The sequence below is a fragment of the Eptesicus fuscus genome, chromosome 21 (genome assembly GCF_027574615.1).
Source record: "Eptesicus fuscus isolate TK198812 chromosome 21, DD_ASM_mEF_20220401, whole genome shotgun sequence".
In the NCBI taxonomy this organism is placed as follows: Eukaryota; Metazoa; Chordata; class Mammalia; order Chiroptera; family Vespertilionidae; genus Eptesicus; species Eptesicus fuscus.
Window position 1 is genome coordinate 3009035 of NC_072493.1, and position 25973 is coordinate 3035007.

General features: G+C 40.3%; 1 protein-coding gene and 1 long non-coding RNA gene across 2 annotated transcripts in view; both read right to left on the reverse strand.

The window, feature by feature from the left end:
* CHD9 (chromodomain helicase DNA binding protein 9) overlaps positions 1-11406 on the reverse strand; it is a 122504-nt gene extending 111098 nt beyond the window's left edge. Inside the window, exons 1-2 of the mRNA XM_008152337.3 lie at positions 11343-11406; positions 7249-8871 (exon numbers count right to left, since the gene is read on the reverse strand). Coding sequence (XP_008150559.2) covers positions 7249-8802 — 1554 coding nt within the window. The 5' untranslated portion in view covers positions 8803-8871; positions 11343-11406. The remainder of the gene's footprint in view (positions 1-7248; positions 8872-11342) is intronic.
* A 5014-nt stretch (positions 11407-16420) lies between these two features.
* Positions 16421-20395, reverse strand: LOC129147589 (uncharacterized). The gene is made up of 3 exons (XR_008554899.1): positions 20285-20395; positions 18591-18797; positions 16421-16497 (listed from the first exon to the last, which is right to left on the reverse strand). It is a non-coding gene; the product is annotated as an uncharacterized LOC129147589 (long non-coding RNA).
* Between the last annotated feature and the right edge of the window lie 5578 nt (positions 20396-25973).

The window sequence follows — 25973 nt, forward strand, 5'->3', positions numbered from 1 at the left end:
TCTCACTAGGGCCAGGAATAGTTCACCTCTCCATCAGCCATAGTGAACAACCTTCTATTTCACAAGGCACTGAATAGAAAACATGACTGTCGTGTTAGCAGTAGGAGGAAATTAGCACTAGACTATACACTGCTCTAGTCCAGCCTAACGAAGTTTCAAAAACAGATCTTATCAAGATACACCAATTTCCAAGAAACTGCGTTCCAAAACAAAACTCAAGAATATTTCTGGAATGTAAAACTTTGCATCACTCAACAAGGAAAAACTCACAATGTGTACCATCCATTCAAAAATTTTCTAGCATGCAAAAAAAGCAGGAATATACCAACCTACATTGGGGATAGGAGGGGGTAGGAATCAATCAACAGAATCAGACTCAGAAATGACACAGAGAATAGACTTAGTATGTAATTAATTTAAGTAGCTCAAAAGAAAAGGCCCTGCTTTCTTGGCTCTGCCATTTACAAAAGCAATTGGACCTTAGTTGTATATTGTATGTACATGATGATATAATATGTATCTGAATAACCAAATAATTACAGGCTGCCAAAACATTATGAAACAAAAAGCTAATCTAGAAACTTAGAAGAAAACTTACTTTTAAACCAATGGGTCAAATCACTCATTCCAAAACACTAAGCTAGAGGGCTAAGTGAAAGTGCTAGAAACCGACAACTGAAATTGAATCAGAAATGCAGAGAACAGCTCTGAAATTCTAACCTAGACTAATGGGGAAGTAGGACAATTTTCAATTTGAGTTCTTCAAAGGCTAAGGAACATCTTATTCATTTTCGAACCTAGTACACCCGGCACGCATCTAGTAAATACTGAACAAATAAAAGCAGTAAAAATGCAACATTTCCAAAACACAGATACATAATAAAATTCAATCATTCACAACTATACAATCCTTGCATAATTTGTAATACCTTGCATAATAAATGTGCAAGGTATTACTTGCACAGTTGACTATAGCAAATTTCCAGATTTTATTAAACTGAAAAGTACAGTCCAAGCCTCCTCCTGTGTGCTTACTACATTTATTTGTCCATATGTTACCCACACCATCTTGTATTAAAATAATTCCTTAATTTAAAATCATTTCAGTCCTATTACCCAAAGAAACCTGATCACCCATATAAGTATTCCAAAGAAATTTTATGTTCATGTTATCATTATAGGAATAAAGTTTAATGGCTCAGTAGCCCCTAACACATTATTTTCAATTTCAGACATTATAATAAGTAAATGACTATGTAGTACTAAGGGGTCTGGGAACACACCTCACCAATCAAGTTAAATACAACAAAATTTGTATTTAAAGAACCACTGTGAAGTTTGACTTGAATCTCATGCTCTTCACATACTGTACTAATCCACTAATTTCTCACCAACGGATGCCTCTTCCTAGCCCTTGGAACTTACTTCCTGTTCACCTCTCACGCTAAGTATGCATGTTACAAGCTAATAGCCTTAAAGCTATTGTTAACAACTAGTTTCTGTAACTCTGATTCCTGGCAGGCAATGCAGAGCTCAATTCTTCTACAAAACAGTAGTACAGAGTTTCATAAGATCATTAGAACAAGTTAATATTCCACAAATTTCCAAACAGCATAAACTATATGATCCCAACTTTGTTTCTTAAAAATGAAAAAATTTTTAGGTACAGGGGAGAAGAGAGAAAGACAACAAATCTCATTGGAAAAGTACACACCAAATGTCAAGAGCAGTATCTTTTGGTAGTGATGTTACAAGTAACTTATTTTTCATCTGTTTTTTTTCTATGTGGTCCAATTTTTTTTATAATAAACATATTAAATTTCTTAATCAGAAAAAAACCCCAATATTTTAAAATGTGCTTCAAGGTAGTATTTTAAAGTAAAATTCAGAAAACAAAAGTCAACAAGAAATTATAAATAATTATGTATATCCCAAAATTCTATTTCCTGTTTTGATTGCTATTTCAGCTATCCCATACAATACTTTTCACTGCTACGGAACTTATACATTAACTAGAGGCCCGGTGCACGAAATTCGTGCACTGGGGAAGGTGTCCCTCAGCCCAGCTTGCACCCTCTCTAATATGGGACCCCTTGGGGGATGTCCAACCTGCAGTTGGACATCCCTCTCACAATCCAGGACCGCTGGCTCCTAACCGCTCACCTACCTGCCTGATTGCCCCCTAAGTGCTCCCTTGCTGGCCTGATTGCCCCCTAACTGCTCCTCTGCAGGCCTGATTGCCCCCAAATACCCTCCCCTGCTGGCCTGATCACCCCCAAGGCTTTTATTAGTATAGATTTTAACTTACAAACATTGAGATCACAGTAATCCATGTAATTTCCAATTCCCAAACAAGATAAAAATGAAATGATTTTTGTGTTACAAAATAGCAGAAAGTATTTTAATAAGAGAACAATGAAAAGTTTATAGTATTAGTCTCTCAAAATTCCTTTGCTCTAAAAAGAGATAAAAATAAGTTAATATTTTCTCTATTATGTTTTCTAAGTACTTACATTTAGATATACTTGTAGCATTACACCTTTTTTTCTTTTCTTAAGTGGTAAAATTCTAGAGTCAATTGTATAAGAAATGTTCTCAGCAATATTCATTGTTATGATTGAATTCAGGGTACTCTAAGATATTTGAAATTATATCCACAACTTCCCCACCTCAGCAGGGAAATAAGAAAAATCAAGATTTAGAAATATTCTTTTTTTTAATATATATTTTTATTAATTTTTTACAGAGAGGAAGGGAGAAGGATAGAGAGTTAGAAACATCGATGAGAGAAAAACATCGATCAGCTGCCTCCTGCACACCTCCTTCTGGGGATGTGCCCGCAACCAAGGTACATGCCCTTGACCGAAATCGAACCTGGGATCTTTCAGTCCACAGGCCGAAGCTCTAGCCACTGAGCCAAACTAGTTAATGCAGGAATATTCTTTGCATATCCAAAATTACTCTGAAGTTTTTTAGAATTTTAAATAGAATGCTTCCCATGAATTTTCAAACAGACTAAAGAATACACGACAGGGCAAAAGTAAGTTTACAGTTGTGAGTACACAAAACAGTTTATTCTTGTATTATTATTTATTAATTATTATACTATTTTCCATACAAACAACTGTAAACCTACTTTTGCCACACCCTGTATATTATTTTGGCTATAACAAATACAATCTCGTTTTTAAAGGTAAAAAAAAAAAAAATTTGTTGTTAATTCTCACCCAAGGATATTTTTTCCATTGATTTTCAGAGAATGGAAGGGAGGGAGGGGTAGAGAGATATAGATATAGATATATAGATATAGATATAGATATAGATATAGATATAGATATAGATATACTAGAGGCCCAGTGCACGAAATTCGTACACGGAGGGGGGTTGTCCCTCAGCCCAGCCTGTACCCTCTCCAATATGGGACCCCTTGAGGAATGTCCGACTGCCCACAGGGATCGGGCCTAAACGGGCAGTCGGACATCCCTCTCACAATCCAGGACTGCTGGCTCCCAACTGCTTGCTTGCCTGCCTTCCTGATTGCCCCTAACCACTTCTGCCTGCCAGCCTGATCACCCCCTAACCACTCTGCTGCCAGTCTGTTTGCCCCCAACTTCCCTCCTCTGCCGGCCTGGTCACCCCTAACTGCCCTCTCCTGCAGGGTTGATCACCTCCAACTGCCCTCCCTTGCAGGCAGGGTGCCTCCCAACTGCCCTTCCTTGCAGGCCGGGTGCCTCCCAACTGCCTTCTCCTGCTGGCCATCTTGTGTCCACATGGGGGCAGGATCTTTTACCACATGGGGGCAGCTATATTGTGTGTTGCAGTGATGATCAATCTGCATATTACTCTTTTATTAGATAGGATAGATATAGACATAGACATAGACATAGACATAGAGATACCGATGTGAGAGAAACACAATGATTGACTGCCTCCCACATGTGCCCTGAACAGGACTGGAGATCAAACTGGCAAAACAGGTACATGCTCTTGACCGGAAATCGAACCCGAGACCCTTCAGTACACAGGCCAACACTCTAACCACTGAGCAAAACCAGCCAGGGCTCTTTTTAATTTTGATAAACCAAAAATTCTGCCACTCTATTATTTTTTAATCTTTTAACTTCTATACATATTTAATAAAGTTAATTTAGTCTGAAATGAAATTACTGTAAACAAGAATTTTTTAAACCTAAAGAAAAGTTGTTGTTTTTCCCATAGAAACTGGGGAAACACCATAATAAAAAAGAACTCCTTATCATATAACGTTTGGGCTATTAGTAACCATTACCATTCAGAACATGTCAAATATTACATAGAAAAAAACTTACATGCTCTGCCAAAATTTGTCACACACTACACATATTAAAGCATTTGAATTTCACATATTTAGGATACGTGACCTTTAATTCAGTACACATTAAACCTATATGCAATCCATAATCATCATCATAATCCCCTACCTTCTCTACCAATCCACCTCTGCTCTTCACTCCCACAATCAGCAACTCCCAAATATCACTCTAAAAATTTTTTTTTAATTGATTTTTAAAGAGAGAGAAAGACATACATTGATTGGCTGTCTCCCACTGGGGATCAAACCACAACTGGATATATGCCCTGATCAGGGAGAGAACCCGCCACCTTTTGGTCCACAGGACAGCACTCCAACCAACTGAACAACACCAGCCAGGGCCCAAATATCACTCTTAATACAAATAACAGGAAACTTGAGAAGAGACTTTCAAGTAAGTCAAAATAATATTCCAAACTGACTGCCTTTTATCAATATTTGAACACGTAATAAACCAACCTTGAAACAAAAAGGTGAGACTTATGAAAGGCTTCTTATGATGGGTATGAAAAGAATTTCTCTTAAGGTAGTACTATCACTATGCTTGTATTAGGGGCTACTTCAGTTATTTATAATTATCCTCCATTTATTCCAACTCTATTTAAGGGAGTCTTTACTTCTTTGTAAAGCCAGAACATGTTTAGAAAAACATGAATTAAAGAAAATTTAAATAATGACAAGGTTTTAAAATAATAAAATTAAGAAGTTTATAAATTTCAGGCTTCTTAACGTTAATTATATGCCATACACATTGATTAGTCAAACTAGTCAGAAATCTACATACATAGTGAATAGATGACATTAGATTCAAATCAGCAGAGGTTTTTCCCAAGGTCCAACTAAGATGCCTGATTCTCTTCCAGTAGAGGGAGCAAAATCATAATATTCTACTCAGGCCACAGAAAGAAGGGGAGGGGAAGGTTTACAAGTACCTTTTACGTATCTTAAAATATACCTAGACATTTTAAAAAATGTAATAAAAATACCATTTGAAACAGAACTAAAATCAACCCAAAGGAAAAGATAAAGGTTTTATCTTCTTCAAACACTTCAAGGCTTTGAAATGAGAAAATGGTCCCTAGATATTTAATTTCAAGAACTATGGCATATTTCATTGTTCACCAAATCTCACAGGTAACCAAGGTATTGAAATACTAAGAACCCTTATTTTTAAAAGATTACAGAAAATGATAAAATGTTACATTAAATACATCTTCACAGTATATAAATATATTCACATGACAAGAACTATAGGAAACAAAAAAAGTGTATTTCACTACCCTAAAACAATCTATTCTTCCCAATGTTTTTTCACATACATATTTTTATACTGTGATAAAAACATTAAGCACTCACTACATTCTAGGCATGGTTCAAAAGCACTGCTACATGTTATATCTCTTATAGTCCTTACCAAAGCCCTATTGGATCCTATTCTTATTCCTCATTTACAGATGAAGCAAGTGAAACACATAGAAATTATATAAATGGCTAAAAGTCACAAGCTACTAAGCAACAGGAGCCAAGATTCTAACCCAAGTAGTCTGATACCAGAGCCTATACTTTTTTTAAAATATATTTTTATTGATTTCAGAGAGGAAGGGAGAGGGAGGGAGAGAGAGAAACATCAATGATGAGAATCATTGATCAGCTGCCTCCTGCACACCTGCTGGGGATTGAGCCTGCAACCTGGGCATGTGCCCTTGACCGGAATCGAACCTGAGACCCTTCAGTCCACAGGCTGAGCCAAACCAGGTAGGGCCAGAGCCTACAATCTTAACCACTTCACAGTGATTGTAATCTTGAATTATGCTTTTCCCCTGCTATTAACATATTCTTAGTGTCAGTCTTCAAAGTCTTTTTAATGCTTAATTAAAATCTAACATGGAGATGATAAAACACTATGCTGCTATCAGTTGTCCCTAACAGATATAGTAAGATAAATATCTTTGTGTACGTATTACTTTTCTATGTTTGGATTATTGTAATAAAGTATTTTGATACTCAATTATACCATCCAATTTCTTTCCAAAATATTTGTATCAATTAACAACTATAAGTTTCAATTTCACCGTAAGTTCCAACTATATAAGTTCCAATTTCACCATAAATTTGCCAACCTTCAGCATAACATTTAAAATATTTTTCTAATAGGTGAAAAAAGCACGCTGCAAACTAAATTATTAAAGGTGCATATTATTCTGAGTGTTGTTTGCTTATTCAATTTCTTCTTCTGTGAATTTCAACTTATATGCTTTATCTAGTTATCAACTTAAAAGTTTGCTTATGGCCCAGCTAGTGTGGCTCAATAGTTATGCACTGACCCATGAACCAAGAGTTTACCAGTTTGATTCCGTCAGGGCACATGCCTGGATTGCAGGCTCAATCCCCAGTGGGGGGTGTGCAGGAGGCAGATGATCCATGTCTCTCTCTCTCTCATTGATGTTTCTTATCTCTCTCTCCCTTCCTCTCTCTCTAAAATCAATAAAAACATATTAAAGTTTGCTTACCAATTTATATGAACTTTTTGTAAGAATATTAACCCTATGTCCATCATATGCAATAAAATGTTCCAATCTATTGTTTTCCTTTTTAATGATTATTAAGTTTTTATTTTTTTATAATAAATATTTTAGTTAAAGGCAATCATAGTTGAAAGTTACAAAAGAGGTCTTAAAACCGTACAATTTTCTAAATATAAGAGTCCATTGCTTTGGGCCTATCAATGAAATTACTTTCAAATGTAACCCTGTTAAAGCAATAGAAAACTGTCAAAATCTGCATATTCACTTAATAGGACCACTGAGTTTAACCAATTTTGATTATGTCTCATATAAAATTAACATAGTGAGTAAAAGCCCAACCTTCCCCAAATTACCAAAATAAAAGCTTCATACCTGTCGCTGTAAACATTGGCGATTTCTGTCATGTAAATGCTGATGATTAGAAAGTGATGAATGCCAGCTCCGAGCCTGAGAATGAAACTGAGTTTGAGCCATATCAGAAGGCCGTGTTACCAGATGTGAAGTAAAGTGCCGATCAAGGTCATGATCTAAAACATGACTTGAATTATCTTGCCCAAATGCTGACTCATCAAACTGGGGAAGGAGACCCTCCTGAAGGAGGTCTTCTGGATCAAGTCCTGTGAATGGCTCAGCTTGAGACTCCACTTGATTAAGTAAATTCTCTTCTAAAGATGAAAAGCCATTAGTTTCTACATGATCATTGAAATGGCCCATTTGCGTTCCTGAGTCAACAGGATCCTGGAAGTTCACGTGCACAGGAGATAATTTTGAATTGCTGTAATTACCCTGAGGATGTGATGAATGCAACATTTGGAAATTACTTGAATTCAGTGATGTATTGGGATTGAGCATATGCTGAGCAGATTCTTGCTTGATTCCCCTATGAGGTGAAAAGGAATTACTTCCAGAAAAATCAGATAGAGTCTGATTTGTATGATTGGGTGCAAGAACTGCAGAGGACTGGAGAAGACTATTTGGTGATACGTGATTACTAGAAAAGGAATAATGTGAAGAAAATTGCTGTGAGTTACTGACAGAACAAGAAGTCATATTTGGAGAAGGTCCATTAAAATTTCCTTCTTGCCGGTTGCTACACTTGAGAAAGTGTACTGAAGGATTTGATGTTTGAGAAAACTGTTGCATCAAAAGAGACTGTTGTGAAGTAGATGCATTGGTAATCTGTGATGGGTGGTTGACACTGACTCTGTGTGGACCAGAAACATTAACATCCATAAAATTTTTAGACTGGCTGAGAGAATTTTGCCCTGGGTTAAGATTATTCCTGTTTTGTTGCGAGCGCAGTGAAGTGCACTGTGTGTGTTGTTCATTGGCCTGAAATAAGGCAAAGTCATGGTGTGCCACAAAGCTTTTGTTTTGATGCATAGAGTGAGAATGTCCTTGTTGGTGAAAAGGAGACCCATTCTGATTTGAAATGCTAGTAGCTGTCTGATGGCCCCACATTGGACTGCCATCTGCTACATCTGGAAATAAACCATTGGGTTGGTTTTGGGGGTGGATCGGAGAACAATTAAACTGAGAGTGTGGAGATAATACATGTTCAGTTGGGCTACCAAAAGACTGATTAACCTGATGAAATTTCATTGAATCAAACTGACTTAATTGTTCATAATCAGTCATCTTCTGATGTGTTGGAGTACCTTGAACATGGTTCAATGAGTCTATGTGCAAAGGTTCAAATTCTGCACCCAAGTTCAATTCATCAACTAGTGAAACAGGTCCTGGTTGTACAAATGCATCATCTGACAAACCTTCTAAGGTCTCACTAAAAAGATTGGCATCATCAAAAAAGTCCATCATTGGATCTGTCATCTTGAAAAATTCAGTAACAATCTGGGCTGTTTGTTCCAAATGAAGTATATTCCACTTCTCTGTAGTAGATATTATTGGATCATTTTCAAAGGTCATCGACTAATCCGAAACAGGTCAATGTTCATTACTGCTCTAGGTAATGACATATCATCAAGTGTCAGAATCCTAGAAAAATAAGAACAAAAGCAATTACAGTTTAATAATGAGTGCTCATTAAAGTTCTATAAAGTTTATATATGATTTAAAAACATAAAATCTCAGTAAAGTATTGACTAGTAGAATACTTTATTGCAAATAGCTCATTAATATTCCATACAAGAAAAAAATTGCTGGTGAAGGAGACATGACAATATGCACTTAAAAGTAATAATTCATACTACTTCATTTTGAAGTTCATATAAGAGAATGTAAACTTAAGAATGGTATGTCAGACTCTCTCCCACACCATGAAATGGCCATCATTCCCTAAATAAATATATATGTATTATACTTTAAAGTTATGTCTTTTTAAGAAAGCTGACATGAGATCCTCAAATTGATGTTTCTCTTGCTCAATTTTTAAAATGTTATAATGTAAAACAAAACCTCTTGATCCTTAATAGCTGCTCCGTTATGATTCGAAAGCAGTCTTTTAAGCAATATTTAATTTTTATTATTCTAAGAATGCCCTCACTAAACTGTGTACTTTAAAATGTAAATAATAAATGTTATATTTCACACACACACACACACACACACACACACAAATAACTCAGTGATACAATTTAAAGTTTAATTCCATTATCTCTCAAAGAATCCTACTTTCATTGATAATTCCTTCTACAAGGGGCCTTACAAGTATAGCAGTTAAGAGTATAGGCTCTGCAAATATTCAGGTTAGGTTGGAATCCTGGCTTTATCACTGATTCACTATGTAATCTTACACAAATCACTTCATCATTTTGAAGCTCAGTTTTTTCACCTGTGAAATGGAGATTATAATAGTACTGACCTTATATGACTATTGTAAATAATCAATATCAAGCACCGTGCAAACACTGTTTTCAAATTGTGCTGCTGGGATTGCTGGGAAGGAAGAGAGGGCTTTAGACCTCCCCTATCCTTATTTCCTCCCCAATAAAAAAAGACTCCAACCATGAATATTCTTATTTTACAATCTGAGCTTTCAAACAGGATTTTTAAAAAGCAAAGGATTCCTTGGCTAAAAGAACTGAAAACATCTAATGCTTATACTATTAACATCACCCTATGCAGATTACCATTTACTAAATTCAATTACGTACATATTGTTGGCATTCACACTTAATTTAGTTTTTCTTTGAATCTAACAAAAAGGAAAATCTTTAAAACACAATGTCATCTCTATTCTTGGTAAAAAAATGTTTGAGGTCAATTAATTTGGGGCCAATACTGAAAATAGATTACAAGTTTCCCAGTTGCTGAGTCAAGTTGTTTAACTGAAATAGTCCTGAACATCATTTATACACATCACCAAATTAAGTATAAATATATATTCGAAAGCAAACTAAATTACAATTAATATGGAAAACAGGAAATTGACTTAAACGCAGAATTTTCCAAAGTTTGAAATACACGAAAACTGAGACTCAGCTTAAGGGTTTAGAAATACATTCATGGTTCCTAAACTATAGTTAGATGCTAATAAATGTCGCTTTTCCTCTCTGACTTACCTCTTTCCTGACATCCCAAGAGCCTACAGTTACTTGTTCAAACCCTTCCATCACGGAGCTTCTCAGACCTCAGGTTCTTTTGCTAATAATCTCCAATGTTTTCCCCTCATCTCCTTCAATACCCTCAGGACCCTTTTCACTCACTCAGCACACCATGATGTATTCACATCACCATGTCATTTTACCTCTAAGGCCTCAGTCCAATTCAGTGAACATTTCCTGAATATTTGTAGAATTTATTATATCATTGGCACCTTAATACGCTAGTGTTAACCTTTAACTTCAATGTGGTCCTTGCTTTTGTTTAGAAATGGTTATATTCATTTCCCCATGTTTCTGAGCTCTCTTTGCAGTTACAGGCAGTCCTCGAGTTGCATTGAACTCGCTGTACATCATTTCATAGTTACGTCCGTTGCCATCTCCCATTTATTTATAAAAAATAAAGTTCCATCATTTCAATGTATGTACATATGTGCTTTGTGTTTTTTATTATTTATTTACCACAAGGTCAGGAATTATCTTTCTTTTAAATTTTTTTTACTGTTTCACTTCATTACTATGTATGTGCTCCATGTTAGTGACGTAGGTGCTTATGTAGGTGGGTTCCGACTTATGGCGAAAATCGCATTATGTCACGTCATAGCAACGGCTCTCCGACCTCCGACGTAACCCGAGGACCTACTATATTTTGTTTTTTTCTCCCAAAGCCTTCAAGTCTAATTTCCCCATTCTCACCCAAGCACCATTTTGCCTCACTATCTTCTGAGGTTTTCTAGTTGAAATTCACCAATCACCTTTTCAGAATCATGTATGTCTTTGTTCTTTGCATCTATCCCTTGTTTTCTTCTAGCTATTCTCAGAAGATGGAGCATGACTCTTCTCCAAAGACAAATCTTTCACCTCTTAATAGCATCCCATTGAGACTTTGAATGGATTTATACTCACATATTCCATCTCTCTCAAGGATAATCATCCTCTTGCATTTGCCTGCTTCCCTTCTAACTTTAGGCATCAGCAGACCTCCCCTACCTTAACAAAAATGTACAAACAAAATCATTTTATTTCTACTCTTCCAATCAATGACAAATATTGAAAATAAGTGATCCTCTGCCTCCATTTTCCCAATATCCATTTGCCTGTTTGTTAACCTCTTGCATTTTAGTTTCTGACCCCATAAAGTCACTGCAACTATACTTTAGAATATGACTAAAACATTGTTATTATAACTAAGGGACATGGTTTGAAATCTGACTAAAAACCTGGACAATTCTAAATATTCTCTCAATTCCTGTCTTTGACCACTAAGAAACACTTACCATCATTAAGCAAAGCAGAAGCTAAACTCAAATGCTTCTATATGAAGCTTCCAATTGTCCATGCACCCCCACCTCATATACTATTTAGGTTTTGAGAGCTTAAAAGAACAAGGCCTATGACTTAATCTCAGGTACCACCTACCTTCCTGCGTGGTCCATATTAAAGCTGTTTAAATGTTTTCTGAACTCAGTTCTATTAACCACTCTGCCTTTTGGATATTCTCTTAGCTTCTATGACACTACACTGTCTTTGACTTGCTTTCCTATGGCTTTTCCTGCTTATTTAAAACTAGAGGCACAATGCACAAAATTTGTGCAAGGGGCTCGGCCCTTGCAGCCGCAGTGGCTTGTCCCGGCTTCATCCGAAGGTCGTCCGGCTATCGGTCTAATTAGCATATTATGCTTTTATTATTATAGTTTGATAGATACCAGTTTCTATACAGTGATTTCATTTCTATCAAATCCACTTACTTAGCACTTCAAATTCAGTCAAATGTTGACACATCTTCCTCAACATACTACTCTCTAAAATGTGACTTAACATTCAAATCCTTGAGAAACCCAATTCCACTTTTCTATTAATTACTCCTTTATTTTTGTCTTACTATTGGTATAAAATAAAGATATAAAACACAATTTTCCCACTACTTTAACAAGACCATACCATATAGCAACTCATTGCCCTCCTTGAAGTTTCTGATCAACAGCATCCATCTAGTTCAGGAAGATGTCTTTGATGAAGTTATTGATATGCATTTTTTTGTTCTTCCCAAACCATACCTCCTAAAATAGTGTACTATTCACTGTTTTTAAAACCACACATTTTTAAGGATCAAGAAAATACAGTGTCTCTTATTTGACTATAACTTTGAGAATACAAAACATTTTATTATAATCTGCTATAATCCAAAAGGCACAAACAACATGGGTACTCATTTTTGGACTGAAAATCTTTGTATGTGCTATTTCATATTCCTTTCTATTAGGTCTCATCCCTGTAGAAATATCTATCCATCATCAAATATTCTACTTTTGAAATTAAAAATAAGAGCACAAGATTTTTTAAATATAGTGATCCTATATAATAAAAGCATAGTATGCAAATTATCCCAACTGGGAGTTGTTCTGGAGTTTGACTAGGGGGCAGGGCTGGTAGGGGGAAGGGAGGGAGGTGGCATCAGGCGGCTGGGGAAAGGGAGGGAGTACCAGGCTGGCAGCCGGCAGCCACTAGGGACCCTACCAGTGCACGATTTTCGTGCACTGAGCCTCTAGTATTTTAATAAAACCACATAAATGAATATGGAGGAACCATCATTCTCAAACACTGGAACAAATTTGGAAATCTATTTGGCATTATTGCTAAAGTTTAACATATGCAAACCTATGGCCAGCTTTTCCACTTGCAGTAAAATATACTCCATAAGGTGTGTGCATGTGTGCACCAATGGACAAGTACAGGAAGGTTCATATTTGTATTCACAATAGCCCAAAACTGAAACCATGTCCATAATACCTCAGAGTTAACAGCAATGAGAATGAATTACTCCTGAATGGAAAAGCACATATTAGTATCAGATATGATATAAAGCAAAAGAGCGTATGCAGCTTGATCAGTGTGGCTCAGTGGTTGAGTGTTGACTCATGCACCAAGAGGTCATCAGCTCTATTCCTGGTCAGGGCACATGTCCAGGTTGTAGGCTCGATCCCCAGTTGGGGTGTGCAGGAGGCAGCCACCTGATGTTTCTCTTTCATGGATGTTTCTATCTCTCCCTCTAAAATCGATAAAAACTTTTTTTTTTTAAAGAGCATACACATGATGCCATTTACAAAAAGTTCAAAAACAGGGAAACTACTCTATGGTTTTAGGAGTTAGCATAATGCTTACCTCTGGGAAGGCTGAAAGGGTGTGGTAACTGGAAAGGAGTCTGAGGGGGTCTTCTGGGGTGCGAATAACAACAACATTCTATTCCTTGACATGGGTGGCTGTTTCAAAGATGTGTTTACTTTGTAGTATGTCAGACAGCTATATTCTTACAATTTATACATGTTTCTGAATGTCCATTATAACTTAAATTTTTGAAATACCTAACTGGAACAAGATGAAGCATATAAATAAGTAAATATTTATAAATAACCATTTAGAGTATATATCACTCATAAAAACATTGATAAACAAATAGAGAATGGTCTCTGAAAATAATAAGTAAACTCTGTATACTACTGGTTTCAACACACTTACTAAAGCAAAAGTAATAAGAGTAATCTTATATTTGGATATGCAGTGAATTCACTAAATTATGCAACCTCTGAAACAAAACATTCCCTAATACTAGTAACCTCCGGCAACTGTTTTTCTGTATATTTATTCATCTGTAAAACAGACTAAAATAAGTGCACCAAATCTATAATCTTTACATTCCTAGATTTGTTTTAGGTAAAGCTGCTCAGTTCCAGGAATATAAGAAAAAAATGTTAATGAATAGATATATAATTGCCATTTTAAAAACAAGCACTGCAAAGATAACATAACTGAAAAATATAGAAACAGACTGAATTCTAGTCCATTAACTGCATGGTGGTGGTGGTGGGGAATTTTTAATTTACTCAAACTGCGATAAAGCACAAAATTTTAAAATAAAACAAATTTTATGCAAGATATGACACCTAATCATTATTCCAACCATTATTTACTTCATCTTATAAAAGAAACTAACAAGATATGTTAGCAGTTATCTTTCAGCCATTGATTTCTAATAGAAATACATTTTATACTGCTGCTGCTTAATCAGGTAAATTAAACTAAAATGACCACTGGACAAGAAAAATAATCTCTTTTTTTTTTTTCCTCTTCAAATTTCAAACCATGTCCCTTTGTTACAATACCAATGTTTTAAAATGCTGGTTTAAAAAAGTCTTTAAGTATAACTTTTAAAAACACTTAATAGTCAGTTAACTTCAGCTAATAATGCCAAACTGTAAGAAATCGGTAGTTGTAGTTAATTGATAAATAATAGCTACTAATGAACTGAACTATAATTTTCATAAGCATCAGAAGTCTCATTAAAAATGATATCAGGCTGCCTATAAGCTGATGACTTTAAAAGGTGCTACTTTCCTGAGAACATCAAGACTTTGTATTCTGCATTATCATCCAAATAATGTGCAAACCCATCTAATACTACATTCAAGTTAATTTTTTCTCAAACCTTCATGCCTAATATAATAATAATCTATATTAATATTCACAAACTTTCAAAAACTGAAATGCATTGTTAAAAGGTAACTTCATTTCAGTTATCAATTCTTCTAACATAAATATGAAGCTTGCTTCTTCCTCTCAAAACACACACAGTATGAATGTGATAGTATGGTATCACACATATAGCTAAACTTAACCTGAGGCACCTATCACTCAGATAAAGGCAGTCCCCACTTTCTGGAGCACTTGTCTGGGAATGGTGTTCAAAACTTCCTTTCTTGCCAAACATTATTTTCCCTTTTCTTCATCTCAGTACATCTTATCACCATCTATCTAGTTCCTCAAGTCAGGAACCTAAAGGTCATTTTTGACAACTTTCCTTTGACATCCAATCCATCATGAAGTTGTCATTTTCCTACCATTCCTATTTCCTCTTTCTCTCTTATAACAAATCAAATTACACTTATACATACTTACGCACGTAACCCTTTCCTTCATCTCTGCATATGCAACTCCTAGTTCAAGCTAGCACCGTGTCTTACTTCAGTAATTGCAGTACAATGTCTTTGTTTTTGCTCTTGCTTTTCCCAATCCATTCTCAAAGTGAAACCTTTAAAATTCAAATTAAAGCATATTACTCTTTTGCTTGCAATGTCCTTAATGAAACCCAAGCCTTTAACATGTCCTGCAGTGCCCTGTATAGTCCATTCTCTGTTTATCTCATGACATCTTCATGGTTTTCTTCCTCTATTATCATGTTCCTGCCACCCTGAACTTCTATCATTTCTTCCAACATAACAAGCATTTCTTGTCTTCATACATATTTTTCTTTCCCAGAAAACTCTCCCTGTCTGGCTTCTTCTTCATGTCTTGACATAAATAGCACCACCTGACAGAGGCCTTTCGTGCCCACAGAATCTAAAATCCTGCCCATTTTCTCTCATGACACCCTTTTCTCTTCCTTTATTGAATCACACAAGTTGTAATTTTACACTTTTTAAAAAAATCCTCACCCAAGGATATTTTTCCATTGATTTTTAGAGAGTGGAAGGAAGAGAAGAGGGAGGAGGAGGAGGAGAGAGAGGAGGAGGAGAGAGAGAGAGAGAGAGAGAGAGAGAGAGAAACACCAATGTGAGACACATCAATTCGGTGTGTCTGGATGGGGATGTACCCTGCAACTGACCGAAATGGTACCAGCCCTTGACCAAAATGGAACCCATGACCCCTCAATGCCAGGGCCGACGACGCTGAGTCAAAATAATGTTTGGCAACCACTGAGTCAAACTGGCCAGGGCTACATTAATTTACTTGTTCATTATATATTTCCACCATTACACTGTAGATTCTACATAGGTAGGGTTCACTTAAAATAAACGTTACATCATATATAATAAATTGATTAATAAAGGGACCACCTAATAAATCTTTTTAATGAATGAATGTGAATGAACTGGAGTCCAGAGAACAAATTATTGCTGAAAGTAGCTTCCCCTCTTCTAAGTCTCCTATTTGTCACTTGATCAGCTTTTTAAGGGAGCGCAAACTTTAAAAGCCAAAGATTGGAATCCGAAGAGATTTATGGACACTGGGGAGATAAAATGATTTTTATTATAGCCTTTTACAGCAATACAATTGAGTGAATGTCAAAAAGTTGTACATGTCAAATAAATGAGACAAATAATAATGCTATAATCTCCTGGGAAGGAGAAATCCTTATGGGTTACAATGACAAGAGTTGATTTTATTTATAAGGTAGAATTTGACCTGAGTATTCCCAGGTGAGGTGAAATGTAGGAGAGTGAAGTCCAAACAAGAAAGTAAACAGAAATACAAAGTGTTAGATAATAACTCTAAATCTGGAATGTGGCAACCTGCATTTACAAAGTAAAAAATCTATCAAGTAAAAAATCTGTATGTGTTGACATGTTAATCATGTTAAGACCACAACAGCTACAAAACATTTAAAAGGTTACAATACAATCATTCTATCTCCCCAGTGTCCATAAATCTCTTTGGATTTCAATCTTTGGCTTTTAAAGTTTTTCAAACATTTATGACAATATGCTCTAATAAATTAGATCTCATAATTCATGTTCACTCTGACCATCTGTCAAGTTTCCACACTTACCTATGTTCTTTATTCTCTACACTGATACCTGATGAAACACCCCAGTAGATCTATTAATTTCAGTCATATTTATTTTTCTTTTATAGAGTCTGACCTCTCCAGGATTTCAACTTTTCTTCTCTGTCAAAGTTGACTTTTTCTTCTATTACATTTACTTCAGTGATTAACACATCTAACCCTTTAAAAAATCTAAATTGTTCACATGTACCAAAGTTTTTATTTTACAATAGACAGAAGCTTTAATAGATTCCTCTAAATCTGTAATGCCATTTCAGTGTATACATTAATCCCCTCCCTTCAGTTCTGTTTCCATAGATGAAGTGCCAAAGTCTAGGTCAAGCCTTATAGAAGGCATTCAGTTAGTTACATTAGATAGGGGGTTTGGATTTTTAAGTTTCTAAAGATACTTAAGATTTCATTAATCTCATCTTGTCATGGGCTTTTTCCTCTGACAACACTGTTTTCTGTCTTTACTTATATCTGCTGACTTGAGGTTATTCTTTTTAAAATGTTCTTTTCAGGTAATGCCAACTACATATACTACTATTTGTTTCAAAACCTCTGCCTTTTCTTACACTTCAACCCAAATATAATTTTTGTATTTCACAGGGCAGATTTCATGGAATACTTAGAATCACAGAATTGCAAAACTAGAGAAAAACTAAGGTGCACAGAGGTTAAGAAACTTGACTATAGCTGCAGTGTGGGGGTTGAGGGAGTCTCCCTAGGATGTACCATCCTGGTATGCACATTATTTAGAGCTGAAAACAAACCCAACAAATTCAGGTAAGAGTTTTTACTTCCTCCTTTCTTTCTTGAGTCAGACAGAAAAACCTTCAGGATGGGAACCTCAACATAAAGCCATTAGCATATTCACCTTAGCACATAGGAATTAAGTATCAGTAGATAGGAAAGATGCATGCAAAAATCTGTTCACTAGATTCCCCTCTGTCCCATTGTTTTGGGTTGCCTAGAAAGAATGTGTTTGCCACTTTCCGGGCTACCTGTGAATTGCCCATTTCCTTTTTCAAATTCCCAGCCGCTTCCTCCCTTTCTCCTTTGTCCAAAATGACATATCCATCTTCTATGCCTCATTGTCTTGGGAAATTTTCATGCTTATGTGACTTTCTCATGGGCTCTCACTCAAATCTGATTTTCTGATGTTAACCTGCTGTATTTTGTTTGAATTATTTGACCAGCCACAAGAACTAAAGGGGGTAAGGGGAAAGTTTCCCAAAAAAGAGTGACAAAGTCCTGATTCTCTCCAATCAGCACTCCTTCCAAGCCAAGAAGGCTCCACTGGTTACAGCAGCAGTGGTTTTTTTTTCCTGAATGCTATTTCCTAGGTCCTTAGAACATCAACTTTTTCTAGTTAACCAATCACAAGGTTTTTGTTTTTTTAACTCTACCAACAGCCACTCTCCTAAAACTTTTCAAGAATGACAAAATTACCAGAATCAAGTCTGGGAAGCAACTTTCCCCCAGAGAATTACTTTTCAATATCACATGATCTGTGATTTATAGGAAACATCCCAAGAACTAAGACTCACCAATATTTTGTAGTCCACTAGAGCAATTTAATGCGAAGTGTCAAAGCCATAGGAGCAGAAACAAAAAAGTCTTGGAAGAGAGAAACACAGGCTTAACTTGCTTGGAGCAATAGATATTTCTCATTCAACAAATATTTATCAATGATCCATCATACGGAAGGCTCTTCCTGATTGCTATTAGCAAAAAGCCACATTTAAATTCAAGTTCTGCAAATCCAACATAAAAGAAACAGTATGTTCAGCCTTCTGTGTTGCAAACACACACACACACACACACACACACACACACACAGAGCCCTCCCTCTGCAATGTGGAATCCTCCTTAAGTTCACCTTCTATACATTCATGTGTTTGTAGAACTAGTGGTTCTTTTGAAAAGTACTCGAACTATGCACAGAGTTGAGTAACATTATATAAGACAAACCCTCTTTCCTATTCAAGATCATAGCTGCTTTGGAACTGGCGATCTGAAATCGGAGAAAAAGGTGAAAAGTAGCATGCAAAACTTGGAAAAACTCAATTTGTGATCGTGATTTCTACTAAGGGAGATAAACTTTATTTTATACGAGGGGAGGATAGAAGTCACATTAGTGTCAAATCCCAGACTTCCCAGAAAGTAACTGTGTAACACTGTTTAATATCAACAATTTTTTTAAAAAAAGTTCTTGTGTACTTTGTCCTGAAAAGTTTTATTTTTCTCTAAAAGAAAACAAGGCAAAACAAAACTGAAAAAAAAAAAAAAAAAGGAACAGACACCACTGAGCTGGCGACTGCGACGTGAGACACCCAGGCTTTCCGGGTCGTGCGTGGCTCCGGGAGGGATGTCCGCGAGGCGAGCCGGGAACCACCCATCCCGTCCCAGCCCGGAGCCCCAGGGCGCGGCGGGGTGCGGGCCCGCGGCGGACGTGCAGAGGCCTCGGGGCGGACCGCAGGGAGGACAGTGAGGTCGTCCCCCGGGAGGCCGGGCCTGGGAACGCGCGGGGGGCGCCCCGGGCTCGGGGACACCGGGCGCTCGCGCGGGACGCCCTGTCATGAGTCACGGAGGCGAGAAGGCAGGCGGGCGGGGGAGGGAGGAGGCTGCAGGATGGAGGGAAGCCCGGCGCTGCGCTCGGGAGGGGCGCGGGCCGCCGGGGAGGCCCCAACCGCACGCGGGGCGGGGAAGGGGAGCCCTGCCCACCCAGCCCTCGCCTCCTCCCAACGCAACAGGCGCGGCGGCCGGGTCTCGACCCCGGGGGCTGCGGGCAGCGGGGCGGGGGCAGCAGCCCGCAGCCATGACAGGCGCGGGGCGGGCCGCGGGCGGGCTGGGCCGCACGTGCGGGCAGCGCCCCCTCCCCGGCCTCCCGGCGCGCCCGCCCGTCCCCGGGCGCGGGCCCCTCGGCGCTGGCGGCGCGGCCCCGCCAGCCCCGACCCACCACCCTCCAACCCCGGCCGAGCGGCGGCGGCACGTACTCACCGCCGCCCGCCGGCTCTCGGGCTTCGCCATGACTGAGGCGCCCCCGCCGCCCCCCGCCTCGACCGAGACTGACACGCGCGGCTGGCCGGGCGGGGGCGGCCTCCGGCGACCACCCGGCTGACAGAACCCGCCCCCGCCTCTCCCCACCAGTTGAGCGGCGGCGGCGGCCCCGCGGAGCCCCCCGGCTTCCTCCCCTCGCCCGGGGCGGCGGGTGGCAGCGACGGGCGGCGGCGGCACTTACCGGCGGCGCGGCCAGGCCCCCCTGTCAGCGCGGGGCCGGGAGGGAGCGGAGGGAGGAGTGAGGGCGCCGCCTCCCCCGCGCCGCCACGCGCCCTCCTGATTGGCCCGGTGCACTCCCCCAGCGCGACCCCACCAGCCCCTGCGAGCGGCGCTCCGGCAGCACCGGGCCTCATTTGCATATTTGTGCCCGCGCCGCTGATTGGCCGGCGCTCCGAGGGGCGGCCGTGACCGCTGCGGCTGCCGCCGGCGCTCCAGTCGCGTCGGGCGACCCGGCAGGGAGGATCCCCTTCGCTGCTCCCCTCCCGTCCCGGCGCGGCCTGACCTGGGGCGGAGGGCGGCGGGAGGCGGGGTCGCCGCCCAGCTCCAACATGGCCCCGCTGCGCCGCCGACCCAATCGCCGGAGCGGTTACTCTCGGAGCTCCAGTGGCCTCGGGGCGGGGAAGTGTGGGGGCCGGGCGCCCTCTGGCCGGAGCGCGGGGCAGTGCAGCGGCCCGGGCTCCCCTCGCCGCCCCGCCGTGGCCGCCACGTCAGGCCGCGCCCTCGCGGCGGCCTCTCCCCTTGCCCGCGGCCTCGCCGCCACGTCAGGCCCGGCGGGCACGCCCCGGCCCGAGCTGGCCAGTGGCGGGGTCGGCGCCGAGGTCACTCACACGCTGCGCTTCTCCCCGCCAGCCCGTACCCGCCGAGGAACCACGAGGGAGCCCAGACCCTCTCTTTATCCGGCGGCCGTGGATTCGGCCCCACGTTGTCCTTTCGCCCCGGGAACCCCCGGGACACGCCTGGGCCGTGAAATGGGGAGTGAGGACAGTGCCGCCGCGTTCAGCCATGTGCCCAGCACCTGCCGTGCACAGGCTGCAGGCGCCAGGCTCCGGGGAGACCCAGCCCCAAGTCCCGACCTGGAGACAGCCTGCAGCTCAAGTGCTGCAGAGCCGGTGCCCAGACCTGGTCTCCCCGACCTTCCGGGCCACGTTCTACATTGCACTGCTCCAAAGGCAGAGAAAGAACGAACGAAAAGGGGGAAAGAAAAAAAAAAAAAAAAAGAAGGAAAGGGCGACACTGGTCTAGGAGAAGGAGGCGCGCTGGAAAGTCACTTTCCTATCAAGGCGTGGGGACACCTGAGTTTCTTCTCCCTCTGCCACTCATCAGCTGAGTGACCTACGTACATCCAATCATAACGTGTCCCAGGGCCTCGGGTTTTCCCTTCTGTGAAATGAAGAGGCAGGACAATTTTTCTAAAAGCCTTCCAGCCCTGAAATGCTTTGGGTCTGTCTTACAGGCCCTGAGCTGGCTTTAATACCTAATTAAAACTTAAAAATCCATATTAGCATGCTAGAGAGAGACAAAAATAATGGAAGGTTTAGGACTTCCATCAGCCTACCTGAAGTTTGTTTGCAACTGTTTACCAGTTCAAATCCAGCCTGGGCGATATTGAACATTCGCCCTGCAGTTGACAGAAATCTGAGTTTCCGTCTCCACAAAGAGCCTACAGCAGGTTCACTGCTGGTTTATGCCAGACCCGAATGGAATGGCTGCTGTCTCCACTGTTAGTTGCCAAGTCCTTTCATTCTTCCTATTCCCCATGAAGGCCCTCCAGAGTAGATGACACAACTCTCATTTCACGGAGATAGAGAAAGGAAGGACTGGGAGGAAACCCGGCCGAGAGAGAAGTCACAATTACCGCTCTGATTTCCCCTCAAGGATCCTTAGTAACAACCACATACTAGGACAAGGCTGCACAGAAGCAGCTCCCTGCACCGCTTACTGAAACACTGCTTTCCTTTGCAAATGTCACCTGTTGAGTCAAATTGAAGACCAGCAACATCTCGTTTACCTTACCCCCAAGAGAAGAAGCTGTCCTGTGGAAATGAAATCTTTAGCTACTTTACAGTATGTAGGTCTATTTGTCCCCCATAATAAATGGCCTCTAGAATGCTGTATTTTCATCATTTTAAACTTATAACTGGTGTGTGTGTGTGTGTGTGTGTGTGTGTGTTTGCGTGTCTTTTTTTTATCACTGCTGGGCTGACACTGCTCCATTTTTCTACTAACAATCTTTTTTCCATATATATATGTATAAATATATATATATATATTTATAGTCTGCTATGAACTTAGACACAGATAAACTTTTATTAGATTAGACTGTCAGGTTTAAAGTTAAGGTTTTCTGTGGGGTTCTCCTGTGGGTTAAGTACTTGAGTTTTTGTGATATCTATTTTGACTGCTCAGTGACTGGTTTTCACTTATTTCTTAAATCTTCGTGGTATTGTTGGTAACTGAAGTGTCTGGATATGCACCCTCTTGAGAAGCTATTGCAAAGGTTGGCTCTAAATCCCAGAATTTACAGGGATTTGACATCTAAACTGATAAATCAACATCATCAACATCAAAATCTAGCACCACTGACCTAATTTCCCATCAGGCAATGGAATGTCCACAGACAGGGTGGCAATGCTATCCAGGTCCCTAGGAAGCCTGAGAAAGGGATGTGTTTTTTTCCATTTTAAGAGTTGTCCCACATTGTGCCCTGGTTACACAACCATTCAGTGGCAGAGATGGAGATTCAAACTTAGAACTGATGGGACCTAAAGCCTGTCATTCTTAACCGTTATACCAAAATCTTCCCTTCAACCTTAGCTTCCAATTCCAAGTTTATCAAGGAACCTGTTAGTAATTAATTTGGCACCTTGTAAAGGAAATTCCCTGTATAGGCATTTTGATTGAGGTCACCAAAAAAAGGAATAGTATTTTGCCAGTTTGAGGAATATTGTTACTTGTTTACTTTGGGGGAAAAACTGGTATCAAGATCCTAAAACTATAAAACAAAGGATTAGACCCTCGGTGAGACCTGCAGAAGTGATGCCCACATAATGGTCAAAATAACCTTAAAAAAGGAGAACGTTGGAGGACTCACACTGCTTGACTTCAAAACTTACAACAGTACAGTAACCAAGAAGTGGTATTGGCATAAGGTTAGACATACAGATCACTGGAATAGAATTGAGAGTCCAGAAATAAACCTTTAATTTATGGTCAACTGACTTTCAACAAGTGTGCCAAGACATTTAAATCAAGAAGGACAACTGGATATACAAATGCTAGAGAATGAAGTTGGATTTCTACCACACAACATACACCATAAATCAAAAGGGATCATACACCTAAGCGTAATAGGTAAAAATACAATAAAACTCTAAGAAAAACAACAACATAGGCGTAAATCTTCAGGATCTTGGGGTAGGCAATGGTTTCTTATGTGTGACACCATATAAAAAAATGTGAATAAAATGGACTTTGTTAACATTAAAAACTTCTACTCAAGCAACCAAAGGAAAAAACAAAAACAAAAAGACCCCCAGATACATGGGACATCAAAACGGAAAACCTTCTGTGCTTCAAAAGACACCACTAAAAGAGTGTGAAGGCCTGGCTGGTGTACTTCAGTGGATAGAGTGCTGACTCATGGACTGAAGGGTCCCGGGTTCGATTCTGGCCCAGCAGGTTGCAGGCTCGAACCCCTAGCCCTGGTCAGGGCACATGCAGGAGACAACCAATCAATGCACCTCTCTCACATCGATGTTTCTCTCCCTCACGCCTCCTCCCTTCCATTCTCTCTAAAAATCAATAGGAAAAGATCCTCGGGTGAAGATTAACAACAACACAAAAAGGGCAAAGAAAGACACCCACAGAATGACAGGCAATATTGGCCAATTCTATAGGTGATAAGGGCCTGGGAATTCCGTGGAGCACGTGGGTCCTTTTTAGAACAGGAGTGAAGGGTATCACTGGAAAGCTCTTTAGCCTTTCTGTTCAGGCTCTTGTTCAAGCAAATAGTAAAGAGAGCTGGGGACGCTTTCATCTCAAAGCACCTCCAAGATCATTTAAAAGCACTTTCAAGCACTGTTTCAAACCCAGAGGCTGCGATGATAACAACCGCCGGAGGATGTGCCCGGCCAGGCGGCCCTTGCTCAGACTCTTACTCTTAGGCCTATGTAATCAGGGACCGGTCTCAGAGCCTGGAAGTTTTATCTAGTTGCATCCCCTGCTTTTAGTCAGGAATGTACTTCAAAGCACAATCCCCCTTGACAGTTCAAATCTCCCACGGGTCTGCTTTTGTAAACAGTTGGGTGCCCTAATCTTAAAAGGTCTTGGGGAGAAAAAGAGGTTTTGCTGTTCACCGTGATAAGACAGACATCCCTGAGCATCCCATTCCCTCTCTGTGTGCCTTCTCTGCTTCTCTTTGCATCCCGCAAGCACTCCTGGGAAGCCCCATCTAAATCCAGTCTGGAGGGATCAAATGTATGAAAGGCAGCTGGCACTTAAAGAATATGTTCATTCACAACTATTTAAAGGGTGTCTGCGATGCATCAGGTAAAGTGTGAGGTTCTGGAACACAACAATGAACGAGATAGACAGGGTCCTTTGCTTCATGGCAAATTATTTTGGGAAGTAAGTACCCACTAATTAATTATTTTTATTAACTTTGATTAATAACCTGAATTTGGCCCTGGCTGGTTTGGCTCAGTGGATAGAGTGTCAGCCTGAGGGCTGAAGGGTCCCAGGTTCTATTCCAGTCAAGGGCACATGCCTGGGTTACTGGCTCAATCCCCAGTTAGGGGCATGCAGGAGGAAGCCGATCAATGATTCTATCTCATTGTTGATGTTTCTCTCTCTCTCCCTCTCCCTTCCTCTCTGAAATCAAATTTTTAAAAAAAGCTTTAAAAAAATAACCTTAATTTGCAGGTATTGTAATTGTGCTTTTAAAAAACCATCTATACTGCACCAGCCGGCTGGCTCAGTTGGTTGGAGCATCATTCTGTACACCGAAAGGTTTCGGGTTCAATTCCCAGTTAGGGCACATACCTAGGTTACAGGTTTGATTCCTGGTCTGGGCGAGTACTAGAGGCAAGTGATTGATGTTTCTCTCTCTCTCTCTTTCTCTCTCTCTCTCTCTCTCAAATCAATAAACATATCCTCAGGGGAGGATTAAATAAATCAATTTAAAAAAAACATCTATACTATATAGCCTAGGAACTGATGGAAACTATAGATGTGTATTTTCTAATCAACTGGTTTGTTTTATAGGCATCATGGGCCTCTTATTTCAAGAAGAAACCCATCCTGGTGCAATTTAAATCCATCTTGTCTTGTTTAAGCTTCAAAAAGGAGAAAATTGCACCAGGTTTCCCCTGAATGTTTCTTGACTTGTTTTTTCCTCATTAGTTATAGGCATGACTATAATTTGGTCACCATCTTTCCATGAGTTCACTGTCCAGGTTTCTCACTCCTACTTATGTCTTGGGAAGACCTTATAAAACTCATATAGTATTATTGTTAGGAGTAAAACAAATCCTTTAGCAACTAGTCTATACTAATAAAAGGGTAATATGCTAATTAGACTGAACATCTTCCGGACAAAGCCACGGTGGCAGAGGCGAGGCAGAGGAGGTTAGGAGTGATCAGGCCAGCAGGGGAGAGCAGTTAGGGGGTGATCAGGCCGGCAGTGGGGAGCAGTTAAAGGGCGATCAGGCCAGCAGGGGAGGGCAGTTAGGGGCATCAGGCCGACAGGCAGAGGTGGTTAGGGGTGATCAGGCAGGCAGGCAGGCAAGTGATTAGGAGCCAGTGGTCCCAGATTTCGAGAGGGATGTCCTGGATTGGAGAGGGTGTAGGCCGGGCTGAGGGACCCCCCTTCT